At 37.3% G+C, this 19013-nt stretch overlaps 1 protein-coding gene across 3 annotated transcripts in view; it reads left to right on the plus strand.

The window, feature by feature from the left end:
• RTN1 (reticulon 1) overlaps positions 1–19013 on the plus strand; it is a 140116-nt gene that overhangs the window by 69645 nt on the left and 51458 nt on the right. Inside the window, exons 2-3 of one of the 3 annotated variants that reach the window (XM_039319472.1) lie at positions 14365–15054; positions 17421–18209. In XM_039319472.1, the coding sequence (XP_039175406.1) occupies positions 14365–15054; positions 17421–18209 (1479 nt within the window). Of the gene's footprint in view, positions 1–14364; positions 15055–17420; positions 18222–19013 lie in introns of all 3 variants that reach the window. The other 2 variants (XM_039319471.1, XM_039319473.1) reach the window with 2 other exon arrangements.

Here is a 19013-nt window from a genome sequence, read left to right on the forward strand (position 1 = left end):
TAGCTGGCTAATATGTAAATTAATGTGGGATACTCAGCACTTCCTTTACTTATACAGTTCTTTCCCCTTGAGGCTCCTTCAGACACATTGTCTCTTGCCCATCTGCTGTCTTTCTACATAGACTTCCAAATGGCTTTCCTAATGGTTTCATTTTTCATTTCTCTGCCTTCCTAAAATTAGAGATTTCTAGCTGATTGTCTGTTTTGTCCTGCTTACATGAACCCTTGGGATATATGCTTTTAGATACTTAGCCTTCTAATTATCTCTTTTTTAATCTGGTGATGACCCATCCCTGGGAACGATTGGGGACATAGGTGAAAGAATGGCAGCAGCTATAGCCACTCTTAGGTATTCACACTATTCATTCAGTGCCAGAAAAGACTGACAGATGGTACTGTATATCATCCATGAGGCTATCATCTCTTATAGATAGTGAAGTCGTTAGTAATGTGCTGCATGGAATTTTGCCTGTCAGTCTTCTCTATTCCTTTATTAGCACAGAGAAAGATGACATCTTCCTATTCTTCTCCAGCACCAGTAGAATAGTAATTCCCTGTGTTCTCTGGCTGCATGTAAATACTCTCTTCCTTTCTAAAAGTCTTATCAATTCCTTCACAAGGTTCAGAACAGCTTCTTATAGTCTGGTGCCCTTAGTTGTATTTAACTAACTCCACAATTCCCTGGCTAACATAGCACCAAGTTATTTTATTATTTTTATTTTGTATTGTTTTTATTTCTTTTATATTGTGTTTTATTTCCTGTAAGACGCCTTGAGTTGCCGTGAGTGAGTAGGTGGCAATATAAATTTTATTTTTTAAAAATTCTCACTTTCTCCAGTACGGGAGATGGATAATCCACGGATGGGTTTTCTCTGTCTGCCTGCTCTTGAGACCAAGTAGCCAAAGCTTGACACGCCCCCACTTCCTGTGGAGTCCATTCTTAACTTGGTCTCTGCTCGGAGAAGACTCGTTTTGGCGTGGCTCTCAGCTTATCAGGTTAGACAAGAAATCCATTGATTGATTATCCCTTGATAATTGGCTTCCCCTTCCAAAAAAAATTGCCACCTATAGGAATTTAACCACAAAATTTTCTGGGGATCAGTCCTGATCTCAAACCTAAAATTAAAAAGGGGATTGGTGGGGAGGGAAATTTCCCCACAGATATCAGCCAGCCCCAGGGCTCTGGGGGGTGAAAAGGGGGGGAAGAAGGCATCAGCAGAGACTACTTGCTGAACCTTTTCCCCAACCACTAAGTTTTCCTTGGGATCATCCCTGATCCTATATTAAAATTGAAAAAGGGGGTGTGGGGGGGGAAAACTCCCCACGGATCCCAGTCAGCCCCAGGGCTCTGGAGGTGGAAAAGGGGGGGGGGAAAGGCATCAGCAGAGACCACTTGCTGAGCTTTTCTCCCCAACCTTCCAAGGGATTTTTTCCTCAAATTGGGGGAAAAAATAACAATCTCCAGGTCCGGATTCAAACTTGAATTCGGATCATCGGAGATTCCCTAGCAGCCCAGGGCAACCGCGGGCGCCATTTTAGTTGCCGTTTTCAGACAACAAAGGCAATCCCTGACTGGGATTCCCTTAAAACGTCACCAGCGCGCCAAATTTAAATCCCCGGGCACAAGCAGCTTCTGGGAGGCTGCGGAGCTTATTTCAGAGGGAAACGAAGCACAGGAAGGGAGTAAGCCCCAACCAAGAAACGGAGGCTAGAGAACCCTCCTGGGATCCGCAAAGCCCTTTTTCAGGGAGAAACGAGCTGTGGCTCGTTCCTGTAAGACGCCTTGAGTTGCCGTGAGTGAGTAGGTGGCAATATAAATTTTATTTTTTAAAAATTCTCACTTTCCAGATGTTGTCTGGCCACAGTTCCCCTTATCCTTAGCCATTAAATCTATCCCCTACTCCTGATAAAATGTAGGATGTTGGAGTGTTGCCAGAATTCAAGCATCTTCTTCCAGTGGAGTTTCAAGTTCCTGCTCACTTACCCTTAATTTAAATGCTGGTCCAGTCAAGCAGAAGCCACTCATGAATACATATTCTATGCAGAGTTCTCTGAAGAACATTTAAAGGGCATTTTTATCCCTGGGAAATGTAGAAGTTTAAATAAACATTCTATGAAATAATGACCTAGCCAGTGTGTGGAAAGCTACCAACAAGCAGGCATTAAGCAGCACTTGGTTTTGATTTGTAGCAGTGTTTCTCAATCTCAGCAGCTTTAAATTGCATGGACTTCAACTCCGAGGATTCCTCAGCCAGCACGCTTGATTAGATCAGTCCACGTATTTTAAAGTTGCTGAGGTTGAGAAACACTAGTTTATCTTGTTGCATGTTGACTTTCCACTTTCCAAGAACCATTTTTGTAGGCAAGGGTAATGGGTCAGATTCTCTTGTTAACTTCAGACCTATAGCTCCATCTAACTCTTTTGCCTCTGATTAGTAACTAAAGATCATAGCAGTACTGCCAACTGCTGATCCTCAAGGGATTAGACCACATTGATATCAATGAGACATAGACGCATTTAGACTTCTTGGAAAATGTTTGCTTCCCTCACTTGACATCCATATTATTTACTCTCCCTCTTCTCTGCTGGGTAGCCTTATCATTTCTCTCTTCCTACTGAGTTGGCATGTCAGCTATACTACCTCTGAGATATGGCCAGTGAAATAAAAAAAAATTGATTTACTGGGCCATAGATACCTGACTGATTCTTCTCTCTATTGCTGTGAATGTTTTCTTACAAGGGCACTTTTGTAAGCAAATGCCCATTATCCTGGTGGCCTTGTGGCCCAAATGAATTATGTTTATACTAGCCTTCTCTCTAGCTTTGTAAACATTTATTTCATCCTCATCAGAGTTAGATTTAGCCCTTGCTCAGGGCTTCTGATAGTAACATTTCTGATCCCAGCTAATTGGTGTGACAATCCTGGATGTTGATTCTAGCTTTCAGGGAAGAGCTGTATACAAACAAATTAGTAAGTTTTTTTTTTATTTAGAAAACCATGGAAACTGAATTTGTCTGCGCCTCATACTTCAATTAGCTTTATTCTAGTTTACCTAGCATAGCTTTCCCAAAGCAATTATACTTGAACCTAGAATTTGATGAAGACACTGAATGTTTCCCTTAGAATTTTCTAGTCCTAAAAAACTATAATATTCAGGATGACCGAGAAGGGTAGATTGTTTTATATTTCATAGTTCATCTTTTATTTATGTTCATCAAGAGCAAAGCTGTAAACTATTTTCTTATGAAGGCAGATCAAAGGAGATTAACAAACTATAACCAAGCCACTAGATTTGATGGATTTTTCTGCCAGTAGTGGAAAAAAATATTTTCATCATTGCTTGCAAATAAAAGAGAAATAGTGAACATTTTTTTCAGACTGTTTTCTGGAAAGAACGTCTAGTGAGATAGATGCAGTGCTCCTGCGGCTGAGGTGACAAATATTTTACATTATTCTATTTTTCAGAATTGCTAAGTCACTCCCATTTCTTGAGCTTCTCCCTATGTCTCTTTGACAGATATTTTAGGTCATATTTATTTGGGAATCCTGCTTCATTATCATTGTGATAATTTTTTTTTTCTAAGTCTGCATAAAGCTCATGGGAAATGTGACTATAATTTAAAAACAGCAACAAGCCATAATGTCTTTCAGTGGTTGTATTATGCAACAGCTGTGACTTCTTTTTTGTTAGCTGCAGAAAGAGCTTTAGTTGCAAAACCATTCAAATGCTGTGCTGGTTTGTAGATACTTCCATCTCTTCAGATTGTAAGTAAGAATTAAAGAGCTGAGAGTAGCATTTGCTAAAGAAGACATACATGCATTGAGATTTGCTACGATTTGGGAAGCATATTGGTGCTGTTCTATCTCCTGCAGAGTTATTCTTTTCTAAACAACATTGTTCTTTTGATGCAGTCAAGTTTCCCCCACCCTCCCAAGCTTTTAAAGTTTTTAGCCCATGCCATTTTGACCTCTTCACTGAACATGGGAAATCCATCTTCAGTTGTACCTGGGATGTCATGTTTAAATGGGTCATCTGGAAAGTTTATTGAGAAATTTGGATGAATCATTTTAGCTGCTGGAGAATTTGTAACTGCAGTTTTGGACAGCCAAGGAGATATACAGAAGAGCTTCCTGGGACAGTGCGGCACTATTGTAAGTAGAGCAGAGAATTAGGGGTCAAAATGGATCTCAAAGCTCACTGAATGTAGTGATGTTTATTTTAAACTTTGTTAAATTATGTAGTATTTCTTTTTACAAAGTTATATGAAAAGCAAAACATTTGGAGGCTTTGTAAGACCAGCAGATTAGGGAACAGTTGATAATAGTTGTTTCTCAATAAAAGTTTGTAACTTGATATAGCCAAATGTATATTCGTCTCTTAATTGGAAAAAAAGAAAAAAGAGGAAAAAGAAGAATATGAGATTTTGTTCAACTGTTGTTGATAGGACAGAAACGAGTAGGCAGAAAGGGTCTGAAAATTAACTGAGAAACTCCCTTTTGGACACATTTACCTCTCTGTCTAGTTTTGTTTCTCCATTTCTTGTTCTTTCCCCTCTCGTGTGGATAATTCTCTCCTGCTCTCCTTGCTTTGCTGCTGAAGGTTGAAGAGAAAAGTATCTGCTTTTGGGTGTTCCTGTGGGTAAAAATGGTTTTTACACGTGAGTCAAATTTTGTAAATAGGCCTTATTTTATAGGAAACTTAAACAATAGTTACTAACTGGCTTTTTTTCTTGTCCTACTCTTTTCTTATTTTTGGAACATGGATTCCAAATGGTATAATGGTGTATAATGGTACAATTGCACATAAGGAGATGACAGCACATATGGACTGTTTGATGCATACCCACTCATACATAGACATCCCAACATCAGAGTTTCTTCAGAGAGATAAGTTTTCACATAATGTGTCTAAAAGAGGATAATTTTCATTTTTAATAAAGATACTTTATATTTTTATAATTATTGTTTTTATATTGCTGTTATGACATTTGTATGCCTCCCACAGTCACTTCTTGTGAGATGGGAAGCCATATAAATTTGATAAATAAAATAATTTGTCCCTGGTCAGCTGTGCCTCAAGTCTGGGTTGATTTGTCAGGAGTAAAAGTGCTTGAGTGCTTCCTTCTTTAACTTTGGTTTGCATTTGATTTTAATACTATAATCAAAATTATTTCATATAGACTATCAGCTAGTCTTTACCTTCTCAGGGCCAAGGAACTGTCATGTTAAAATGTATTATTTTGCTTCTGAGTTGGCAACATTGACTTTCTTAAATAGCCTCTGCCTAAAAACTAGGCTAGCTCCTACTTCAGGTGCCTTCTGGAAACAACTGAAAAAGAAACTTTTCTGAAGGACATCTGGGACCTGATAATTGTGGCTTCTTTTATATCTTTTTAAGATTATTATCACTTCAAGGTTCAATGGGAATGTTTTAATAGTTGTGTATTTTAAATTGATGGGAGACCAGAAAAATGGAAGGAAGCCAGATATATGACCTAGTAATCTAGAATCTTTTGTACATTTTAATGGGCAATGTTTTTGCAGCCAGAAGCTACAGTTTTAGTTATTTTTTCCCTTAGCCTCCAACATGTGGGCAGTATGCTAATGAAACACTAACTTCACCTAGAGAGCAGGCTGGATTTTTTGCCCCCTTTTTGTGTTTGCATTTTGCAGATGTGGGAATTCCCCACCAATAAAATAGATGTCTTATAATTATTAGTGTTTCTTCCCTCAAATTGCACTGAAGGCTGGTAAGTACTAGAAAGAGGAGTTAAAGGCACCCAGCATGATATTTTTAGCACAAGGCAGATAAAATGTGCACAGACAAATAAAACCTACAGATTTTAAAATTCTGTTTTATGCTGATGCATTTGCTGTTTTGCCACTTCAAACTGTGTGGCTCTACTGTTTTACAGCTCTGAATATAGTGCCTTTGTTTTATTATAAGCTGTTTTGAGACATTTTTCTCCATGGAAAACCAAGTTGTTACAAACTGAGAATAAGTAATGTAAGTAAGTAATATAAATAAGTAAGTTGGATGTTGGGTGTTCTAATACTCTAAGATTTCAAAACCGGAGAAATGCTTCATATGTATTTTTTTTTCCCTGCAGCACAAAGAGTCACTTTTAGCTATGCAAATTTAGCTGTGCAATTTTAGCTATGAAAAAAGTTGTGGAGGAAAGTGATACTTTTCCATTTCCCCATTATCCCCTTTTTAGGGATGGGATGCTGAAGGTATCCACCTACTCAGTTTATGAAGTGAAGAGGTCAAGGGACTGATAACATGGGCCTGAGTCAGTTTCTATGTTTTACAACATCTTTTCTTCTGATATGAGGCACTTAAGATCATCCTGAGTTGTCAGGCACACAGTATGGATACTAATGAAGACAGGACTGCCTTAATAATGATTTTTAATTTGGGGTATTATTTGTATTTATGCTTTATTCATGGAGATTTATGTTTTATCTTGTAGTATTTCAATCTACTTTGAATTCTGTGAAGTATCAGCAGATGTTTGACCTACTGATTCCCATATGAAATCTGATTGCACCCTAAATCACCTTACCCTGCCTCAGCCAGGAAAGTTAGTCCTCTCAGCTCAACCGATGTAGTTGTAGGGAAAATAGGAAGAGGAAGATGTATTGGATATGTTCACTGCCTTGGGATTTTGTATAAATAATAAAGGCAGGATACAAATAAACAGTGCTTTTTTTCTAAAAAAAAAAAAAAAAGTGCCAGAACTCACATATGTCATACAACCTGCCTTGCCTACTCTACAAGGTTCCATCCAAAAAAGGTGGTGGAACTCCGTTCTGGGCGTTCTATGAGAAAAAAAGCCTGCAAATAAATACAAAATAAAAATAAAATAAAAAATAAATCTTTGGAACTGATCAGTAAGGGCAGCAATTTTTGCCCATTAATATCTCATGCATTTCATTCTGTTCTTCAAAGTCTTCAGTTCAGACCAAGATCCAACTGTGATACTTATTTTCTTTACATCCCTCATTAGATAGCTAAATTGTCACTGTGGCTCCTGAATTGTAACTGGTACAAGATTTCACTTAGAATTCAGTTAGGTGCAGAGAAAGTAGGCATCCTACTGCTTTTCCTTCAAGCCAAGAACCAATACTAATTGCACCATCTACTGGAATATAATGATCATTTCACATATTTTTTTTCTTTAACTTCATAAATAGAGAGAAGTTATTTTAATTGCTGAAGCATTCTGATATATGTTCTCATAGCAGCTGTAACTAGTAAGATGGGTAAGACTACTTTTTGGTTGTGAACTCTTGAGGATGGAATTAATTTTAGGTCATACCCAAAACAGATGAGGCACTAAGAAAGGAGAATATATGTAGTTCAGGATTGAAATGAGGGGGTCTTTGATGTTCTCTCAGCTCGGTTGTTTTCTTGTAAATGTTTAATTACCCAAACTAGGTAACATCATCAGTGCATAGGGACATAGCAGGATTAGGCACTCCTGTGTCAGGATGCCAGGTTGTTGTTGTTGCTGCTGCTGCTGCTGTTATTACAGTTGATGGGGGGGGGGGTGTTGTACTAAAATGCTACTGACACAGAGCCATAAATGCACAGAACACTTTACAGATTCATAAGAAGAGGGAGGAGAAATACCTGATTTAAAATTCAAGAAGTTGAGAAATAACAGAAAAGGAATCATAATAGCTTTCCGGATCAGACCCAAAGCCTGTCTAGAGCAGTTTTTATCACCCAAAATATAATATATACAGGTAGCATAGCACTCTAGAGGGGGTATCAGGAAAGCTAAAGTTCAGAATAAGCAGTTGTTGGCAGAGGAATTTCAAAACTGTAGAAATGACTTCACTGAGTATCTTCAAAATGAGGGGAAAAAAATAAGAACATCAGCTGTTTAGTGAAGATAGCAAAACAAACAGATAATAAAAGATAAATTTATTCAACTTCTATTTTGATTCAGTATTGCTGGAGAAGGCTGTACATGTTCCACCTATTTGTTACAATAACTTAACTTTCAACATAGCATTTCAAAAAATGCTTCAATAACAGCCTTTCAAACTAGTTAAATGTGGACAATAGCATTGTGATTAAGTTTATCCCTTTTCTAGATTGGCAGACCTTTCAGACACTCCTTCATGCCCAGTAGCCTCATGGCTTGACTACTGCAATGAATATGGGATTTGAAGACCACTTGAAAACTTCAACTGGTCCAAAATACAGCAACATAGTGAGGGCATGCCTTGGTATGCCCATGAAGTACCTGCTTCAGGAGCTACACTGGTTGCCAGTTTGCTTTTGGATAAGATTCAAGGTGTTAGTGGTAACTTATAAACCCCTACATGACATATGGCCCAGTTACCTGAGGGACTGCCTTTCTCCTGTTGTGTCAACTTGGCCTTCTATCAGGATCTATCAGAAACATGTCTTCTCTGTTGAGATCTTTGCTTTTGAAATGAGGTTCCCCCTGAGATCCAAATGGCTGCCATCCTGATGGTGATTTGGAAGGCCTTAAAAACCTAGTTCTTCTTCCAGGGTTTAGGATAGAGTGATTGAATCCCCTTGTAGGATGTATGTATATTGCTCTGGGTGGATTCACCATCTTGTTCACTGTTTTTATTTCAATTGTATATTGTTTGTTTTTATTTCTTGAGCTCTTAAAATCAGTTGGAGTTGGATGGTGTCCAAGTCAAAATAACAACAATAAGAACAATAACAAATAAGAGTAGACATATAGCTATCTTATTTAACTATATCACTATGTGGGATGGGCAGCTGTACAATGTGATAAATAAATAAAATTTAAAGAGAGCTCATCAGTAATTTTTCATCAAATTGGAATGAGATATCTGGTTGATGCCACAAAATTTGGTTCTATCCTATATTCTTTAATATTTTTATTAATAATTTTGATAAAGAAGAGGAGGGAGTGCTTATCAGATTTTGTCATAATCTTTTCCTAGACAAAAAGAAATGAAGTTCAGTGCCATATGATTATAAATCATATGTGCAATCTTTGCTGTGGTTTTCTGCTATTCCTTTTTTTTATTCCTGTCTTAACATTTGTGCATGTAGTTAATGTGGAAGTACTAGAAAAGCACAGAAACAAATACAAAAAAATCTGGGAGACAGGACAGAAACAATAGGTGAAACAGAACAAATAGGAGGAGGAACTGAAGGATTGTAGATATTTAGTCTTAAGCTGTTGAGGAGAAAGAAATCTAAATGAAAAATTAGGGCAGAAATAAATAATATTTAGGTCAATCAACAGGCCAAACATTTGGCCCAAAAAGTTAGTGGAAAATGAGGTTGGAATAAAGATGTGAGGAAGTGGAAAGCAGACTGGCAGAAGCTGGGAAGGAAGACCAACTGGACAGAGAGTCAACAGGAAGAGGGCTAAGACATTATACTTCAGGTATTGTCAGTGAAAGCCTGACTTGGAGCAGTTATACCTATGCAAATGCATTTTAGTGATTAAAGAGGATAAGATATAAAATTATCAAAGAGACCAACATTCAAGTATCTTCAGCCATGATTTTAGACTAAACAGACCAAGTAACTTCATGGGAATAACATTAGAAAAGAAAATGTTTTGTACAACCCTTGACTGACTGACTGACTGATTGATTGATTACTATCAAGATAGGGTTGATTGTTAATGACAATATAGTTTTTCTCTAGGAGGATCTGTCTTTAACTTGGTTTTTCAAGTCTTCCATTGCTATTATAATTGAACCCATTTACTTTTCTGTTGGTCATCCTCTTCCTCTCTTTCCTTCCACTTTTCCCAGCACTATAGATATCTCCAGAGAGCTGGGTCTTTGCATTATGTATTCAAAGTCTAATAATTTGAGCCTGTTTCTCTGTGCCTTTGACTGAGATCTCTGGGATAATTTGTTTGATTATACACTTGTTTGTGGATGTTTTGGCATTTCATTATATTCTCAAAAGATTTCTCTCTCTCTTTAATATGATTTTTATTCAGACTTTTAAAAAAAAGGTTTAAAACTAATCCAAACTAATATAAAGTAGGACAGAAAAAAAAAAGATAAGACAAAAAGTGGAAGAAAATAAAAATGTTTAAGAAAAAAGAAAAGAAAAAAAATACAAAAAATGGGCTTCTAATATTCTAAAAAGCAGTGCTTTTTTTCTAAAAAAAAAAAAAAAGGTGCCAGAACTCACACACATCATACAACCCGCCTTGCCTACCCTACAAGGTTCCATCCAAAAAAGATGCCAGAACTCCGTTCTGGATGTTCTATGAGAAAAAAGCCCTGGTTATAAGTATAATTATATTTTAATCTCTTTCTCTAACAGTATTCTCAGAAGCCTTCTCCAACATCAACATTCAGAAGTGTCAATACTCTTTCTAGTCTGCTTCCTCAAATTCTAGTTTTTTGTGTCACAGGAAAACACATTGCCTGCACAATTCTGATCTTTGTAGATATAGGCAGATTTCTCTATCTAAATATATTTTACAAGACCTTCATTGCTTTTCTACTGAGTGCTTGTCTGTGTCATATTTTGTGAATCTTGCTTCTTTTGTACATTTGATAGTTGTCAGAAAAAAGGCAGAAGCTATCCACCTCTTCAACACCTTCAGTTGTCAGTTCTAAAGCTAGTTACTATACCTGTTATTAACAATAACAATAATAGAGTTGGAATGGACCTTTGAGGTCTTCTAGTCCAACCTCCTGCTCAGGCAGGAAACCATTTCAGACAAATGGTTATCTAGTCTCTTCTTAAAAATTTCCAGTGTTGGAACACCCACAACTTCTGGACGCAAGTTGTTCCCTGATTAATTGTTCTAACTATCAGGAAATTTCTCCTTAGTTCTAGGTTGCTTCTCTCTTTAATTAGAGATTTTAATTAATTTTATTTTTTTAATTTTTATTTAATTTAATTTTTATTATTATTTTAATAATCTTTATTTTTAATCTTAGTCCCATTTTTTTTACTATGCCAGCTTGGTCTAATGGTTAGGCACCAGGCTGGAAAGTGGGAGATTGTGAGTTTAAGTCCTGTCTTAATCATGAAAGCCGCCTGGGTGACCTTGAGCCAGTCAGTCTCTCTCAGCCCAATTTATTTCACACATAATGTGTCAAGGGCAACTCGCTAGGCACTTCTTTCTAAGCTAAGGGAAGGGGGATGGATGTGCTTGGAATGTGTGGGGATCTGGGTGGGAGAAAAGGAATGTACTGAGCTGTTTGCAGCCTGAGAAAAATCTTGCAAGTTCAAGGTCAGACACTTTTGAAAGGTGCAGATTCTTTTTCCAAAAGAAAATGTTTAATCTGGGTTGGTGAACAGTGGACAGTGGACATCCTGGGGAAGGAAAAAGGATTTTTACTATGCTATGTTTTGTGCCAAAACCTTAGAACTGGCTTTGCTTCTTCTGTGCCTATATGGATCTGTCAGTAAAGTTATATTCTTGGTAATAAAAAATTTCCCAAGAGTTTCTTTTGCTGTACATGCCAGTGGGACGGTTGACACATTGGATGTTGTGAGGAAAATAGGAGGAGGAAGGGTATGTTGGGTATGTTCACCATCTTGAGTTATTTGTAAAAATAATAAAGGCAAGATACAAATAAATAAATAAAAATAAATTAAAAGAATAATTACTAGAGTTTGCAGATCATTTGCATTTTCAGATATTTTTGTAGTATCATCAGCCTAGCATAAGTTGTTGATGTTTCCTTCTCCAGTTTTGAAACCATGCTCATCTTCTTCCAAGTTCCCTCAATATATACTCAGCATAAAGTTTGAAGAAATAAGGGGACAGCCTACAGTCTTGTTTCACTCTTTTTTCAACCTAGAATCTTTCTGTTTGCCGTGTTCCATCAGACCATGGTTTTCTGACCTATGTACTGTATAGGCTTTGGAGGAGGACAAGGAGATGCACTAATTAGGACTCCCCTTTTCTGAGCACATACCACAACTTGATATGATCAACACAATCAAAGGCTTTTCTATTAATAGAGAAGCACATAGTGAGTTGCTTTTGATATTATTTGGCTTTCTCAATTATCTCAATAATGTCTCTTATTCCTTGACCTTTTCTAAAACCAGCTTAAGCATGTGGCATCTCCCTTTCTATATAGGTCTCTAATCTGCATTGGATGATCCTTTTTGCTAGCATATGAAATTAAGGATACTGTACAATAATTTGCTTACTCTTATAAATAATATAAATCTCATACATAGATAAATGATAGAGGTCATAGGGAAGCAACATGCTTCCTTGAATTGATATGGATAGTGATGGAAGCATACTTTGTTAGACAATATTGACAGATAATGTTGTCCTCATCTTTCACCAGTGAGCAGCTTCAAATGATTCTTCAAAAGAATCATTTCACCGAATAAAATCCTCTAGGCTGATTGGTGACATTTCTTGTTTAATTGTCTTGGAACAGGCTCATGAATTTCATTCAGAGAGCTAAGACACTGCTTTTGGATTTTCTCTCAGATCTGTATGAAGTTTATTGCACGGAATTATCGACTCCTGCTGATTCAGGATAGCATAAACTACCAATCAAACTGCTGTACTGTTATTTGTCCAAAGGGATGCAGAACATTTTGCAACTCAGAAGCTTTAAGTATTTGCCTTTTTGTTGAAATAGGCTAGTGTGTTCCCCTTTCCCACCCAGCACTCTTTTTCTCAAATAGCCAAAAGTTTCTTGGGAAGATTATGTCTTGCTGTTTGTTTCCAGCTTCAAATAATCAGAACTTTGTTACTGTGGGCCATGCTTTGCATACAGTAATCTTTCTTTCTGTTATATTGTTATCTTTAACTCTGAATTATGTACTATTTTAATTTCACCACATTTCTCTGCAGCAACAGCCACAAGTCCCCCAGTAAGGTTCATGGCTTAGTGGTATATAATGGACCTCAGTCTCCCACCTCCTGGTCCGAATTAGCTGCTATACTAAATTGGCTTCTTACTTCAGAACAAGCTGAGTGAGATGAAGCTGGGAGGGAACACATTCAGTCTATTCCCATTGTCACTGATATCTGTTGCATAGCTCTTAACAGTTGGAAATGTTTATGGGTAGTAGCCATTCCTTTTCTAGAAATGGATAGGTAATGTTGAGGGAATGGCAAGTGAAGGGAGAGCCTTCAGGAGAATAGTTAAAATATGTAATTATATTGTTTGAAAAAAATTAGGCCTACTGGATGATGGTTGCACATAAAGACAATTGGCTGCCTTTGTTCCTATCCTAGTTTTGTGCGAAACCTCTATAGCCCCAGCACTGTATTGAACTAGTTATCAAATGTTTTGCAAAGCTTTGTCTCATGCAAGTGATACTGCATCCAGGAGGGAATCCATATTTTGTTAAACACTATCGGCAAGAATCAAAATTCTATGGAATATAGGAGGAAAGAGAGTAACTCATATGAACTACCATGTAACAATGAATAAAGATTTCACCTTTAGCTTTATGAGAGTTACTGGGTTAAATTCTTGCAAATATTACTCTCAATATATTGCATTCAATCTGTTGTGTTTTAGTGATTGATTATTGTAATTATTAGTAGCTGATTAGTATTAGTGCTCCTTTTTATTCTCTTTCTCCCATGGTTTGCATGCAAGGAAACCCAAACAAGCAAGCAAAGATTACACTGATTAGGGACTGGAAGTTTCCATCAGTTCCAAAGAAGTTTCAAAAGAATTAGATGGTAGAGTGCAACAAGTCCAGTTAAGTACCTTCTTCAAAAAAGAGTTCCACTCTGAAGGAAAATTGGCTCTTTCCTGGTATTGGAATAAGATGAGCCCCTTAGTAATCAAATAATATAAGGATTGTTGCAAATATTATAAATTATTCTTATACCTTGTTTTTCTCCGGGTAAGGGTTTTGTGTTCTGAAAGAAACGTCCCCCCCCCCCGGGAATATTGCTATAGCAGTAGGCTTGAAAGTTTGAATAAATGAGTCAAAATAAATGCTAGAAATTTATTTTGTTTTCTTCTTTTCTTTCCCCCTATGGTACTTAGGCAAAGTTCTGATTGGCTGATAGTTACTTTCAGGCTTTATATTTGCAAACATGCCCATGAATCTATGATCCTTGCATCCTGATGATCAAAATTGTCAGAATACCTTGGATCAGTTTCAGATGTGTTTTAAAATAAAATTAGAGATGTTGAAAAGCAGAGAGCTGTTTGTCTGAACGTGCCTTAGATAAACTGGCTGAAGATTGTAGTGTGTTTATTCACACTCATTCACCAATACTTAAACATAGTTTTGTAACTACACCAAACTCAAACAAAATGCCTGTAGACAAAGCCATCTACCGCCATGTGATGATATGCATGTTTTTCATATGATAGTATTTTCCTTTGGATTAAATTTTATTTCTTTTATCTTTTTTTAGGAGGATTGGCTTCCTCTCACTTCTATGATTATGGTAGTTCCAAGACATCAGACAGAAGCAATGGCTCCCTCTACACCTCTCTGTTTTCTGATGAACTCTATACAGCATCTCAAGATTCCTCTTATTTCACCGGAAATCTTTCCAGGGAGGACAGTCATGTTACCCCTTCAGTGAGCACTGAGGGAATTCATGCCCAAGGTGGGCTATTTAGCTCTGATTCAGGAATAGAGATGACCCCAGCAGAATCCACTGATGTCAACAAGATTTTAGCTGATCCAGTGGAACAGATGAAATTGGAATCCTACAAGTACATGGACATCAGTAGATCAGAAGAGATTAAATACCAAGAGAGCTGTGACACAGTTAAAGAAGATATGAGTCCTCTCAGCTTGATTAATAAAGGCATGGAGGACAAGATTGGAGCAAAAGGGACATCATTTGGTGAAAAACAGGAGACTAAAGAGGGCTCGTCTTTTCTACTGGACCACCAGTATAGCCCCTCAGAAACATCACAAGTCAAGATTACACTGACAGAGATAGAAACTATGGAGGTGCCTGTATCAAAGGAGAAAACTCCTGAAAAACAAGAAGCTGGTCTCAAACCAAGCCATGAAATAGTTCCTACAGTGACAGTATCTGAGCCAGAAGATGACAGCCCAGGCTCAATTACACCACCTTCTTCAGGAACAGGTAAAAAAATGATTACATAGCAAAGTACAATCAAAAATAATTTCGGGGATGAGGAAGATTTGCAGATAACATACACTAAAAACCCTCCCTTTTTACAATCCTTTATTTGGGGTAGAGTCAGGGTGACTGGACGGAATTGAGCATCTACTGGCCAGATGCCCTTCTTGATGCCACACAAAGTTCTCAGCAGATATTTTTTCTTTGTGCCCTTCAGATAACATACACTAATAACTGCAATTAAACTTTCCCCAATAAGAGTACTTTACAGGTGGATGGAATGTAACTCCTAAATTCTTAGTTATGGCCATGCTGGTTGGAGAATTCTAGGTATTGCAGACACATATCTGGGGGTTACCGAAATAATTCATAAATTATACATTGCTCCCTATGACATAGAGAAACCTCAATCCACAGCAATACCCACCATTTTGTGCATCCTGCAGATGCCCTGGGTAGTTTAGGGCAGTGGTTCTTAACCTTTTTGAACGAATCGCCCCCTTGAGCCAATGAGGAAGTTGTCATCGCCCCCCTCCCCCAATATAACCTCTCAATCACAACATAAGAAATAATTCTTCAATTTATCCAAACACTTTTTTTTTGTTTTCTTTAAAATTGTCATCGGGACATATTGATGCAAATAATTTATTTCCAGTCTTTTTCCCATATCTCAACTGTGTGAAACATTTTGGTGCCACCCGTCACTTTATTCCCAAACTTCGTGATACATGTATTTCATTATTATCTTATTTATTCAAGACACTTAAATGTAATGACCACTGAAAACAAAATTCAATTGCAAGAAAGTGAAATGCCCGAAAAGAAAAACAGTAACATTTAATGATTGAATTACAAGTGAAATTTAAGATGCAAAAAGAAATATAAAAAGGGCATAAGAACAAACCACAATGCAGGAACTAAGAATTTCAAGACGAAAACTCTGAAACTAAATTAAGATTTGAGGAAACTATATATAGTCACGCACATTGTAAAAAGGATTAAAAAGACACAAAGAAAATATAATATTGAACTGGAGTGCATGCTAAAAAAAATACAATACAAAATGTTTTACAGAGCCACTCAGCATGCAATGTTTCCAAAGAAGCGCTCCCCCGTCCATCAGATATACAGCGATTCACTGTACGAAAGTCTCAAAAGTGTCCCCAAAACTTCTTGCTCCATCGCCCCATATCCCCCCCTCTTTGTTCCTTTGCCCCTGCGTCGCCCCTTTTTGTTCCATTGCCCCTCCTGAAAAATGAAATCGCCCCTGGGGGGCAATATCGCCCAGGTTAAGAACCACTGGTTTAGGGTAAAGCATGGTTGGAAACCCACTTCCTTCCATTAAAGTACCCAATGTTATATTCTGTGAGGGCTACATTGCCATAGTACAATAAAGATAGGTGGTACTGGTGGTGCTTTTAGTATCTAAATCTTTTTCTCTGAATTTAAGGGCATTGTTATGTAGAAAAGCTCTATACCAGGGGTATTCAACCTTGGCAACTTTAAGACTTGGGGACTTCAACTCCCAGAATTCCCCAGCTGGCCAGCTTTAACTCTAGCTTATTAAACAGCAATGGAGATCTTTTTCTCCACTGGTTTGAAAAGATGCTGCAGCTCCAGAAATCTTTAAAAGGGGAAGCAAAATTAAAACCAAAATCTGTCTCAAGGGAAGATTCCAAACACATCTAATGATGGGTTGTGGAATTGTTTTGTCCCCTTTGGCCATTTAGGTCCATGGACAATTTTTTCCTACAAAAGTTAGCCATCCTTATATTGCTTTAGCAAACAAGAAAGGGGAAGTAATTGGCAACTGCCCACAAAGTTGATACATTTATTTCATGGAATATGAAATATTCACTTATATACAATATCACACTAAGCGCCAAATCCTATACTCAAGAAAAAGAGAGAGATGTTTTGTTATGTATTACATACACAAATCACAGTCCCATTTTACACCAGCCCTCCCCACCTTAAAAGCTTTTATGAATCATGCCACTTGTACTCTGTTTTCAGCAATATGTTTTTACACATTAAAGCACCTACTTTTTTATACGGACAATGTATTTTTAAAAACTTCTTTATTACTTGCAAATTGTTAGCAGTAAACTCATGTTTTCTTATGAGGAGAAACTTCAGCACCAGACATGAAAAATCTAGAAATAATACAGAAAGCCCATTGTGTTTGCTTTAGAGCTTGAAGGTTGGGAGGTACTGTACATGCATATTATGTGATTGCTTCCTGAAGAGATAAAATTGGATTTTTACTAACCAGAATTTTTATCCTTCTCTTTCCCTCATCTTTTTGTTTCTCTTTCATTACGTTCATTCTTCTTTCCTAACTTTGAACATTCTCCTTGAAATCCCAGAACCATCTGGTTCTGAGTCTCAAGGTAAGGGCAGCCTTTCTGAAGATGAACTTATTAATGCCATTAAAGAAGCAAAGGGCTTCCCATTTAAGCATCCTGAAGGCCATGGACCACAAACGGTTGTACCAGAAAAACAAGATAAGAAAAACAAGTTGACAGAATTTCCAGCAGGAAGTGCTCCCTTGGATAATGAAGCAAGCAGTGCTGAATCTGGTGATTCTGAAATAGAATTGGTGTCAGAAGACCCCTTAGCTGCCGAAGAAATTCTCCATTCCAACTACATGACCTTCAGTCATGGTGGAGGTCCTCCACCTTCCCCAGCCTCTCCTTCAATACAGTATAGCATCCTGAGGGAAGAACGTGAAGCTGAACTGGACAGTGAGCTCATAATTGAATCATGTGATGCTTCATCAGCCTCTGAGGAAAGCCCTAAGCGGGAGCATGACTCTCCCTTAATGAAACCAATTATTATGGACATTATCCAAGAAGAAAATCACACTAGGAATGAAGGCACCAGGGCTTCGGATTACAATTTAAGTGGCTCCAAGGAAAGCAGAATGAATAGGGAAAATCTAGCAGATTCAGCCTCCTACTTGAAGTGTTCCTTCCCCACATCTAAAGTGCATGTTGATACCATGTCTTCATCTACCATCAGTAGTGAAGACATAAAGGACAAAGTAGCTCAGAAGAAATCAGTTGAAGTGGCAGCGACTGCTTCTGGAAACAAATCACCATCCAAGGATTCATTGACAAGAAGCCCCTGGCCTTCACCACCACTGCCATTTTTAAGTAAGCAAAAAGGTAATGCTGTCTAATTTTACTGCCAAAAATATGGGCACTTGGTTATCTATGAGAATAGATGATGAAAACACTGCTGATCTGGAAGAATCAGGAACAGCAAGGGTCTGCCTCATAGATAGGGTGGGGAGCAGGAATATTGTTAAGAGTTGATTAAGACATGGGGTGAATATTGAAAATGGCTATTTGTGATGCAGTTATTGCACAAGCTCAATTTATTGTGGCTTTGATAACATGAAACATCACAATAACAGTTTGGTTTATGCAAGTGAAAATATCTTCAGTCACCACATTTGCAAGAAACTCACTTTCAGAAAATTAATGTTATTGGGGAACTTAATATGCAACAGAATGATTATCTCCACTAATTAAAAATTCAATTCACATCTTATTTTTCCCCTCTCTCTCCATTAGTTAGTTCAAGAAGATTTACTGTTTGTTCAAAAGTTAGGTATTTGAAGAGGTTTAATAATTTAAATATATTGAGTAGAATAAAAAAAATACAATGTAGAGAAGGGATAGAAGAATGAACAATCTTTTTTTTTTTTTTTATTGAAAATTTTTACATTTTACAAAAACAAATCCCCTTCCCATACCCCCCCCTACCTCACCCCCCCCCTTCCCAACCTCCCAAACCCTCCCCTGGACTTCCCAGAGCTGAGTACAGGCTTAATTAAAAAAAAAACTTAAAACACTTTTAAAACCTAAACAAATTTAAATACAATCATCATTCTATATAAGCTCCCTCCAAAAACACAAATTTAAACATTACTTTCTTTGAATATCTATATCTAT

Source organism: Crotalus tigris, unplaced genomic scaffold (assembly GCF_016545835.1).
Source record: "Crotalus tigris isolate CLP2741 ecotype Arizona unplaced genomic scaffold, ASM1654583v1 scf7180000023598.3388751, whole genome shotgun sequence".
Classification (NCBI taxonomy): Eukaryota; Metazoa; Chordata; class Lepidosauria; order Squamata; family Viperidae; genus Crotalus; species Crotalus tigris.